At 36.7% G+C, this 12,177-nt stretch overlaps 1 protein-coding gene across 11 annotated transcripts in view; it reads right to left on the bottom strand.

Moving 5' to 3' along the window:
* Nucleotides 1-12,177, bottom strand: part of FIP1L1 (factor interacting with PAPOLA and CPSF1) — a 42,964-nt gene that overhangs the window by 4,699 nt on the left and 26,088 nt on the right. For 4 of the 11 annotated variants that reach the window (XM_065060909.1, XM_065060912.1, XM_065060910.1 and 1 more), the window contains 5 exons: nucleotides 9,558-9,584; nucleotides 8,919-8,973; nucleotides 7,125-7,180; nucleotides 3,016-3,111; nucleotides 1,778-2,003 (listed from right to left, as the gene is read on the bottom strand). In XM_065060909.1, coding sequence (XP_064916981.1) covers nucleotides 1,778-2,003; nucleotides 3,016-3,111; nucleotides 7,125-7,180; nucleotides 8,919-8,973; nucleotides 9,558-9,584 — 460 coding nt within the window. The remainder of the gene's footprint in view (nucleotides 1-1,777; nucleotides 2,004-3,015; nucleotides 3,112-7,124; nucleotides 7,181-8,918; nucleotides 8,974-9,557; nucleotides 9,585-12,177) is intronic. The other 7 variants (XM_065060916.1, XM_065060919.1, XM_065060920.1 and 4 more) reach the window with 3 other exon arrangements.

Genomic DNA, 12,177 nt, shown 5'->3' with positions numbered 1-12,177 from the left:
GACTTGAAACAATCAAAACAGAAAACATCATTTTTGCAAAAGGTACAACAGACCAAAAAGAACAGCATCTTCTCATGGGGGCAGTGACATATATTGTGAAAATGCAGTTTCATCTGAGGATAGTAAAGGTGGAGTATAATATAAAGATAGCTGAAGGTTCATTTCATTTTTAAACCACATTTTGGTTATACTAATAGAATAAAAAGAATTCCCATTTTCTTACAACTTTAAGAAATACTATAGCACAAATACAGGCTTTTTATCTGGAAAAGAACCACTGAAAACATAGAATGCAGTCATTTTTGAGCAGTAAAAAGCTAGAGATGATGCTTACTCCTTATCTCCACCACAGCATTGTTAAAGTTTAAACAAAGAGAATTTAAACAAAAGTAACGTATCTGTGCATTCGCTAAAATAGTTCACATTCTCTTCCTCATAGCTCGTTTAGTTTTATTTTTTTAAGTGGAACTGAAAATAAACCTTCTTAGAAAAAAACATTACAACTGCATGTTCTGTCTTGAGCCTCTCCCACCATCTCTGTGACTTCCAAACCAACTTATACTAGTTAAGGGCTTCCCATTTTCTTACACAGCCATGTGGCAACAGCTTTGCTACAGATGGTGGATAATTTAGTCACATAAAGTTGGGGCCTGCTCTTCCCCCTCCTCTACAGATAACTCTGGCAGCAGCACAGAGATTTCTCTAGGCCTGGAAGCTATTAAGGTTCATTTCAAGCACCCTTGAATGACCAGGCTTCTTTCTGGCCTTCAATCAAGCTGTCTGAGAAACAGATGTTTAGATTGGTCTTGAGTTCTCAGAAACTGACCCTGGAACACGGCACATGGGACAGGACATCAGCACATCTGCATACGTGGAAAATCCCTATCTTACACCCAGTTTGGGTCTTCAGCTGACAATCACTGTGCAACAAATGTTATCTCTCAACTGCAGTAATATGGACTCTGGTCGCTCTCATTCCTCACAGCGTAGAACCACTGGTAAAAACAATCTGCTTAACAACTCATGTATATATTCTGCAAAAACTGAAACTTAACAAAAAACTCTTGAGAGAAATGTCAGGACATTTACCTAGAAATACTTAGCAAATAATAAGCAAAGCAAATGTAGACAAATCTGGCAAGCCAACAGACCTCTGCTCTGTGCAGTCACAGTGAGCTCAACATTAAAGGCTTTGTACTTGTGCACATGCACCACAGAACGGTTGCAGCTTTTTTTTTTCCCAAGTAGTTAGAGGGTTGAAAGGCAAATAGAGTTATCTGCCATTGTTTTCATCATTCGCCTCAAAATGAAAAAAAGTTCTTGACCTTGAGATAATAGTTTTAAAAAAGATAGGGCAGATTATTATTCAGCCAGTGCTAATGACCAAACTAACCAACTTAGCAGCTAATAACACCATTAATTAAGGTCAAGTGTTGCACCACATTGCTCTTAGCACTGAATTGACAACTAAGACTGATTTAGTACTTCTATAGATTTTTCTAGACCTATGGATGCCAAAGAGAGCTAGATATCTCTCTCATACACAGGGCTTAAACTACACCTTTAACCTTCAAAGCACTATGACAAGTATACTGTTGTTCTTACACTTAGAAATATAACTATAATTTCCAAGAGAAGAGGGGAAGGGATGAAAGCCACACCCTCTAGATCTTTGGACTATAAAGCTAAACACTAAATTGTAGCATTGAAGTGCATTATTTAACACAGACACACAGGTTTGAGTAGAGTTCCAGCACACTTAAGACATTTCACTAACCTGTTGAACACACTTGGAGTTGGACTGTGGTCTCGGTCCCTTTCCCTGTCTCTGGTACGTTCTCGATCTCTGTCTCGGTCCCGTTCCCGGTCGCGATCCCGATCTCGGGATCGCTCTCTCTCTCGTTCCCTGTCCTTCTCTCTTCGTGCATAGTAATCCCACTGTTTGCTGGTGTCCATAAGACTAGACCACGAAGGAGCAGAACCTGCAAGGTGCGGAAAGGTGACTAAAGAAAAAGATGCGAGTATTAGAAAGAACAAAATCAGAAACCATATGAAAACTCTAATACTGCTTATGTACGAAAACACAGACATTTGTCAGCCTCCTCCAGTAACATTTTCAAATCTTCGCCTTTCACATAGAAACTAATTCCCAGCAAACCCTGTATTTTTTTCCATGATGCTAATAAAGGCCTCTGGCACCCATTAAAATACTCATTATGAAGATGTACAGAACCAGGATGTACACCTAAGACTGCCTAATCCCTTTTGAAAATAAAAACAAACCCAAAATCTACTGTGTAAAGAATTGCTAAAAGAATTGATTTTGTGTGGCGCAATGGCTTTGTTTTGGGAAAACAACAAAACGAAAACAACCAGGAAACAAAACTGACTTTGAAACTCAGTGGCCCTGAAAGTATATTTCAGAAAAAAAAAAAAAAAAAGAAAGAGAGAAAGAATGCTTCCAACTGTATATTTAGACGCTACTAATTTTAGGTTTTGTCCTTTAAAATCATTGTATTTAAAATACGTTAGTTACAATGTTCTCATTCACTGATTTATATTCTATACTGTGCTATGCCACACTTTTCTGATTATGGAATGTAACAGCAACTTTAGAAATATCTTCCATAAATTCATTCTGTGGAGAAGTAATAATGTTCCCAATTATGCTTGGTAAGATACCATTTTTAATTAATATGCAGCACAACCACTACTACCACTGAAATGTAATACTTTCAGAATTAAGTGTATTATCTTAAAGATAATATGCTTAAGAAGTGAAGAAGGAAGTCATGACACCGTCTCACAAGCTTTTTAGGTTACAAGCAATGGGAAGAGAGAAGGGGTGCACTTCTCCATTGCTTTCTGCCAACTCCAAGGTAATAAATAACTACAACTTTAAATGCCCCAACTGTTCTGTCCTGCCCTCCCTCTCCAGAAGCCCCGTGAATGCCTGTCAGTGCAATATAAGGGCTGTGGTATTTAACTGGAAACAGCACTCTCTAGTGGACTTACAGTACAGAGGACTTTCCACTCTCTGCTTATCTGCTTTGCTAGCCAATGATAACAGAGCCTTCAATAAATGGTTTGTTTTGAGTTCCACTTCATTATCTATAATATGAGAACAATATTCACTTGATTCCATGGTGTCACAAAGAGACATTAATAATATAATTAACATAATATCCACTGAACAATGCACAGTGCATTACTGATGCTGTATTTAATACTGTTGAGTTACAAAACCAGTGGCTTCTCTGGACAGTGACGTTCAGGCTGCCTTGCTTCCAGCGGCTGGGGTCTGCCTGCCCCAGAAAGCTTTGGCAGAAGCTGAAGACAGCAGTTTGCCAAGCGTCCAGAGGAGGAATACAAAAGATCTTTTGAGCAGGCAGCGGAGCAGGAAAAAACACTTCATTGTTAAAATATATTTGCGACGAAAAGCATTATAATTCTCTAAAAAAAGCATTTATACGAGGCTTTACCTCTAACAAAATGCTTGACACTGTTTCACTTTAGGGCTAGAGAGAAAATGAGGAGTTAACAAAAAAAAAATACCCTAATACAATAGTATGTTGTTCATTATACTGCCAAAACCTGAAATTCTTCTAAGGAAAGCAGCCAGAAATAGCAAAAAAACAGCTGGACTTTAAAGACTGCTAATTTCCTTGACTTGCCACTATGTCAACAACATACGTATGGTCTACGAGACTTGAATACACTGGCTGCCAGAATATTCTGATCTAAAGTATAAACTTCAGTTTAACTTTAAATGTATACTACAAACCAATTATTCATATTAATGGTAGTATAAACTTTTATGACAAATTTGGTTACTCCCTCACAGCTGCAGTAGTTCTCAGACAGAAGTATGTCATTTCAACCTCAATAACCTGAGATAAACCAGTTATTTGATACTCTGTGCATTTTTATATCTAGATTATTAACAGTAATTATTCACAACACACAAGAAGCTTACTTTCTACTATGAATTGTTATTCTGAATTTATGACTTAGAATGAAGTAATTTGTCAGTTTTTGTACTTCTACACAGATTATTCCAATAATTTCTACAAAAAGGAAGACCCTTCCAAAGTTTAACTCTGATTTTATTTCTAAAACAGGGAGAGAGGGAGCTTTGAACAGTCAATAGTTTTGGAGATGGTTTAAAAATTTAAAGCTGCATGGTGTCACAGCATATGGCAAACTATTAATACATCTTCTCCGTGCCTCAAAAAATACTGACTCTCAAGCTGTCTCAGTAACACTACATTCCTTGCAAGTTCATAAGATATAAAGACCACGTAGAGCACAGAACAAAACAATGCTTGAGGAAAAAGCGAATGAGCATACAAGTCGCTTCACTGGCAGACCAAACCCAAAGCCATATACATTGATTTCTCAATATAATTCAAAGATCTGATAGCAAATGTAGCACTGAATTGTGAAAGGATTTAAGAGCAAATTGAAGAAACTGCATTGATGCAGTGGAAGAGTACAAAGACAAAATAGATACTCTTGAAGCTACAAATTAAGAATATTGTTTTACTATGCAACCTTCCTAATGTGCTTGCAGCAGGAAACATGCCTGACCACCAGGGAAGAGACCCCAAGGCATGAGATTAGCGATTTGAACAGGCAGAAGAAGGGCTAGAATCTTCATCAAGATTGGTATTTTTTGCAATGTGTTCCATATGCTCATCTTCCCCCACAATTTTAACAAAGCCATAAAACATACAGACTGGCAAAAACAGGCAACTGGTTGGCAATACAATGCTACCATCCAAAGCAACTATTAAATAAATATACTTAGTGATTCTTAATTAAAATGATCACGTGTATCCTGCTGCACTGTTGAGCCCTCAATTCACTTAAGTTCTGATCCACGGGAGAGCACTGGTAAAATACTGGCCAGTGATCACATTGTGAGACAGGGACTATGAGCGCAAGATGCTGGCCAGGAAAACATCTTTCAGTAAGGGATGAATATCAGCAATAAAATGCCACTGACCCATTACGGATCCAAAAATTGGTATGACAGGCACAGCTTACAGACAGACAATTTGCTTAGTGCAGCAAATATGAAAGTTTTTGCCACAACTGGGATGCCAGATATATTGGCAACATGGGAGCAGACTGGGAGGATGGGAGCAGAATGTGATTCTTGGTATCCATAACCATACAAAGACAAGCATAATTTTTTAACCCCACTGAAGAAGTTCAAATTCAATGTTGGCACAATCATGATGACAGTCATCTTTTGTATATTCTTACTGCAATAACATAAGCATGCTATCACCTCCAAAGGTCAACATAAAACTTGGAAACATTGTTGTGTCCTTGACAATACTTGACAGAATAGTAAAGTCTAACAAAAGAGATTCCAAAGTGAAAACATTTTGAATTGGAGATGACATGTCAGATGCAATGGACATACTAATGACTGTCGGACTGCTTTCCTTATGATACTCTGCATGGCTTTAGATGTTAAAGCTTCTGCCAAAATAGCCACTTGGGTATCTTAGTTGTCTGCCTCAGCTTTACCTTTTTGCTAAAATCAGCAAATTAACAGTTCAATTACTGCTAAAAAAGTAGTCAGCATAAAGTAGCTGCTTGCCCACATCAAGAATTCTTCAAAATATAACAAACTTCCATGCATGAAAGGAAAAACTCAGTAACTGATGAGGAGACCCTTTCAATGCCAACAAAGTATCTGTGTTACTCCATAAACTGCTCCAACTTCAAGAAATTACAAGTAATTCAAAAATCATTTTGTATATCCTTTCTAAAGACATATGAATATTTGGGAGGTATGTTATCTGAACATTTGATCTGTGCTGAATGTTTTGTATCCCCAGAACTGGACAGAACTATCCCTACAACTTCTCCTCCCAGCAGCTAGGATCCAAAGGAACAAACAGCAAGGAGACAGAAACTGAGCTGGAAGAAAAGGCACTCGGCATGGGGCTGGGTGTCAGATACACTGGTGGCAGAAGCAGTGACTGGCAACATGCAAGGTCCTGCACAGGCGGCGGGGCAGGACTCAGTACCAGTACAGCCTGGGTCATGAACAGATTGAGAGCAGCCCTGCACAGACATACTTGGAAGTACTGAGGGATGAAAAATTAAATATGAGCCAGCAATGTGAATTTGCAGTCCAGAAAGCAAATCTATCCTGGGCTCCACGAAACAAAGCATGGCCAGGAGGTTGAGGGAGGCGATTCTTCCTCTGTGTACTCTCAGGAGACCCCACCTGGAGTACTGTGTCCAGCTCTGGGGCCTCCTGTACAAGAAAGACATGCTAGAGCAGGTCCAGAGGAAGGCCATGAAAATCACTGGAGAGCTAAACATCTCTCCTAGGTTGTTTAGTCTGGAGAAAAGAAGGCTCTGGGGAGACCTCATTGTGACCTTTCAATACTTAATGGGGCCTTAATAAGAAAGATGGGGACTTTTTACCAGGGCCTGCAGTTGACAGGACAAGGGGCAATGGTTTTAAACTGAAAAGGGGTAGGTTTAGACTGGACATAAGGAAGAAATGCTTTATGATGAGGGTGGTGGGACACTCAAACAGGTAGCTCAGAGAAGTTGCTGGTGCCCCATCACTGGAAGTGTCCAAGGTCAGGTTGGATGGGTGTCCCCGTCTATGCTGGGGGGAGTTGGACTAGATGATCTTTGACAGTCCCTTCCAACACCTACCATTCTGTGATTCTACATTTCTTTTACCTTCCCAATTTGGGCTAGGTCAGGAAGAAGCTGAAAGATACCTTAGTACTCTTTCGGCTCAAGCAGCAGAGCTGTGCTAGGTAACAGTCCTAAACTCACTGTAGGTTCTGTGGATGTTCATTTGATTGCGTATAATGAAACTTTATTTTTTGAAGTTACAGCTCTGCAAAAGCAGCATGAAATGGAAAGAATATCCAGCATAAAAATAAGTAAGCAAAACAATAGTATTTACCAGCAGCTGTTACATTTGCAAGAGCTTGTATCTGTTTACAATGGTAAGCAATAGCTTTCCTAATGAATTATTGAAGGGATCTGTTTAGACTCTTTGCTAAAATCCTGATTAGTATATCAAGCAATTTGATATAGCACTAGTCAAAATTTTCAAAGCCAGTAAGCTTACTCACCGCTGCCATATGAAAATGCACGAACAGAACGACCATCATACCCAGAAGAATGTCCACTGTTGAAAAGAAAATACATGTAAAAACTCAGTTTTACCAAAGCTAACTTGATCAATATACAAAGCTACCTCCATCAGCATACATTTAATATTATTTCCCTGAATTCTTACCACCATACAGACAAAAACAGTGTTTGCTGTAAATGGATTTAAGTCCTCCATTTTGAGCATTACTAATTAAGAACACTGCCCATTGTCACAAATACGTATATCTCATGTTTTACTACATGAGGTGAAAATTGCATTCTCTCATCTTAAAATTTGAAACAAAACATATCCTTATTATCAAAGCTGTTATTTTGCATTTTCAAATGCTGCAGGTACCATGTTTCTGTACAGATACTGAAGTTAATCTTCAGTTGCTTGGAACCGCTTCATTCATGAATGAAGCCATTCTCATGCTTTCTGTTAAAAAGTAGATACATGAGCATATCTAAGAACAGGTGGACTTCAAATGCATAGTTCTATAAATAAACTGTTAAATTAGCTACACATTTTCTAGGCTGACTCCTTTCAGTGGTAGCCAACTCAAGTAGGTAAAAACCAGAAAGCTTAAAAAGGATGGTATGTGAACAGGGTATAATTCATACATACATAATTCTTTCATGACTTTTAGTACTTCCTACATAATTTGAATGAACTATCTTTGCCATATTTAACCTAAGCGTTATTTCTGTTCTTGAAGGCACTAGACATCATGAAATAAGTTTTGGGTTAGCTTAGTTTAAAAACCAAACAAAACCAATGATAATGAAAGGCAAATACAATATCTTAACATCTAAAAGTATGAGATTTAGCTCCTACATTCTACAATAAACATGATTTTTTTACATCGTATTTCAGGAACTATATAAATATTTGCTACAAGTAAATGCAATTGCCATTGCTTAACAGTCAGAAGCAGCAGTGACTCACAGCATCTGTCAGTATGAAATAATACATTTACTTTCATGCCCATCAAGTGCATCCAGTTAGGGTTTTTTTCTGAATTAAATCAGATGAGGATTTTCTGAGAGATTTACCATCATCATCCTGTAGCATATAAGTTAATAGAATTTTCAATTTCAAAGGAACAGAGGTGTGCACCTTCCTTCAGTGAAATCTGAAGGACTGGCAAGAGGTTTGCACCATCTTCTTAAGTGAGCTTTACACATGACCTGGTTTTAGCCTCCAGCAAAATATAAATACTTTACAAAGGCCAACTTTTTCTTCTTCCTTTTATATATGTATATACATATATATTAATATTTAAAAGGTATTGAAAAAATACTGTTAGGTCTATTAAAGCTGAACACTTAGAATAAATACAGAAGGAAAACAAATTTGGATTCCATGGAACTCTGGCATTTTCGATAGCTATGAGGGCTTGAATCTGTGGCCAAATTATTTATTTGCATTTATAGAAAAGGATACAGTAGCGACAATTATACAGTTTACTTAAATCAGCCTTCAGACTATTCAAGAATACTTTAACAATCATTCCCTTGACTTTTTTCTTAAGTCTTGGCATTGACATAATGTCATAACTCAACTAAACTAATAAGTGGTAAAGTAACCTACTCCAAAGAATATTAAGTATCAGACAGGTGAGACTAGTAACATATCTGTAAAAACACTGTAAAAATCTGAAACCATCTCCCCACTCCCAGATAAAACCCATAAAACACTGGGTAGTGTAATTTATTTCAGTTACGAAATACTGATATATCGCTTTATAAGATTTCAAACAGATAATCACCTTTCTATTGTGGGTATAAGGGAAGGTGGAGGACCGCCAGGTGGTGGTGGAAAGCCTGTAATAATAAATCAGGTGAGGGAGGAAAAAGATAACAAACAAAACAACCAAAACAAAACATAAACACATAAAAGAACTGAGCTAAACATACAATGACAAACAAATTCCAGAGAGTATAAGGCAAAATTTCTCACCCTGTAAATGGGTTTTATTTTGTAAGACTGAAAACTATGTTCCAGCTTAACAAAGGCAGAGCATTAAACACATATTATTAGTACTGCAAATCAAATACCTTATCATTCTTAAAAATACAGTAATTCAGAAGCACAGGAAAATTCCTGAGTATCCAACAATACTTAATAAACAAAAAAATCACAACTTTTTCTGCATAACTGACAAAAAAAAATTGAAAGAAAAGAAGAAAGCACAGACCTAAGAAACTGGCTGATTAGGTTCACTAGTCAATGGCATTTTCATACATTTTCAATTCTGCCTGGCATCAAAATAACTGAGCCTACATCTGTACATGAAGTTTTGTATTTATAAGCTTTTATCTGTGTAACTAAAAGAACTGCTAAGTTGCACATCAGTTAAGTTTTCATTTCTTAACCAAACACAGAAAACAATTCTAAGCAAGTTTACCTGGTGGTGGCACTGTTATTGGTATACCTAAAAAGACAAGTAATATATCAGTTACAGTGTTAGTTTAGGTTTATTATCTACAGATCTAAAATCAGATTGAGGTATCACCACATACATGATCAAGGAGAATGATAACTTCTTTCTCAGATCGAAATCTCACATTAATACCAATTGTTAAGATTTTATGCAAGCCTTGTGAAATCTGGCTTTTTATTTAAATTCCTGTTCTTCAGGATCTTATTTAATTAGTGATAAAAATAATGAAGAATTACTCTGGGTCTCATGATTAGAATTAAAACCATAACCTTAAAATGTTTACTATCCAGAAGAAATGTAACATCCCATAGAATATATTTGTTTTATTCTATATTCCATAACCGGACGAAAGGAAATGCAACTGGACTCTGACCTTTAATAGCTTAGTATAGGAAATGGTAGGTCCACATGGCCAAAATATTCCAGCAACAGTGAGCACTATAGACTTTTAAGCCATTCCTATGCCACACTGCAATTAATCCTTCAGTTGTTACTTGGAGGGAAAAAGAGTGTTAAGTACTCTATTTTCTTGTAAATATCTGAGAAAGGAGCATACTTTAGTACAAACAAATTCAAAAACTGTCATAACTTTTCTGTTTTACAGACCTAACCTAGCTGTTACGAATCTACCTAAAAGCTGAGAAATTGTTCCCAACCATATTAGCTGACATAACAAAATATACTGCCTCAGCATACTAATGCATCTTATTTGATTATGAAAGGAATGATTACAAGGTGAAAATAATTCACACACTTTAACGGGCATTATCTCCTCCTACTTTGCAAAGAACTAGCTTTACCCCAACTAAACACACAAAACACTGTTGCATCAAAATAATAAACTGGGCTAAAACAATAAAATCACAAAACAGACTACCACTCATAAATCTATTTTAGTCATGAACAACTCTGCTTGCATTAAAAGACAGGTACTTCCAACCTGACAACACTGCAAGACTTCGGAGGGGAGAGAACAGAAAACTTTGCCAAGTGCTTTCATCGGTTTTGCCATAATGGCATTAACATCCAGACAGAACAGCAGCCAGACCCACTTAAATTAAAACCCATGCCATTCAAGTTCCAGACTTCATCATTCAGAGAATATCCTGGACATACTGGCCACTGCATTATTAATTTTATGTATGTATCACTAATTCAACATTAGAACAAAAAGACTTCTGTATGACAGCAACATTTAACTACATCTACATATTATAACGTCTAGAAATGCCAACTGCTCCTAAATTGCCTTGGCAGAAGGAGAGAATGAAGGAAATATGCAAGTTGAGGAAGAGTAATCTGTATCAACGTTCACTAACTTCTGGTGATTTCACTGACATGAATTCTCACCAGCATTAAGCTGACAGGACTAAACAAACTGAAACAAACTTGAAGTTGCTGCCCAATGCTGAAGATTTAAAATCTGATTTGTTAGCCAAAATGTAAATTAGGAGACAGTGATCCCCAAAAGCCAAATTTCTAAACTACATAAGCCATTTTCTCTTTACCAGCAAGCAAGCTTTCCAAGGCACACTATCATTGTTAGAAACACTGGAAATCACACCATAAAGTTTTGATGCTGTAATGTTTGAAAGACCAAGCACTCCTGAAGAAACTTTCTGCAAGAAAAGCAAGACTGGCAGCCCAAACTGTTACATAGCTGAAGTATCTTCTATTCATCTTTTTTGGTTAACTGTCTATCTTAATAGATTCTTCATGAGCCTACAACATAAAATACATATATACGTATAAATATATTAAAAAATACCTCTGAGACAAAATTTCTCCAGCAATGTTAAGAGCATAAGCTAGAAAAATACGAGTTGTTCTCTCAAATTGATTTATTAGCTCTACGCTATGCTTAAAAATTTCAATTGCTGCACAAGAAACTGTATACTGTAAGCAGTGAACACGGCTCTCACCACTATGCATAGAATTTCCTGGAAAGCCATCAGCTATTACTCTTTACAAAAAGAAATAAATTCTGATTAATCAATTAACATATTCCTCAGAATTTTATCTTGTGCAGAAATACAAATAAAATCTCATCACAAGATTACAAGCTAAATGAAAAATTTCACCTGAAAGCCATGTAAAGTCATGACAGACTGAATCAAACTAACATCCAGAGACTAAACGTCCAAATAATTTCAACTAATTTCTTATGCAGGGTATCATACTAAAAAAACACATCGGCATTTTTTCCTCAAAAACCTTTAAGAACATTTTAAAAGTCATGGTTAACGATTATATAATTTTAAGACAGAATCCAATCTACTTGATGGTATCATGAAGAAACATTCTTCTACATTCCAAGTTCGCAAGTATCACTAAAAAGATCTAAACAAAGTTCTTTTCCTCACCTTATTCACTAACACATGAATGTGACAAAACAAGAAACAAAAAAAATCATGAGCTGCAGTTATAGGAAAATTAAGACTCTCTTAAGTCTTCACTGTTTTGCCTTCTACTAATGCAGTGTATGGAAATACACTGGAAGCACCATCAGCCACATATTACTTCCGAGAAAGAAAAAAGACTCTGAAATATTGGGCCATTTCTTGCAATGTAGGGACTAAACTTG

Source organism: Columba livia, chromosome 4, assembly GCF_036013475.1.
Source record: "Columba livia isolate bColLiv1 breed racing homer chromosome 4, bColLiv1.pat.W.v2, whole genome shotgun sequence".
Taxonomy (NCBI): Eukaryota; Metazoa; Chordata; class Aves; order Columbiformes; family Columbidae; genus Columba; species Columba livia.
The sequence above is the reverse complement of the archived record's forward strand: the minus strand, read 5'-3'. Positions and strand labels throughout refer to the sequence as shown.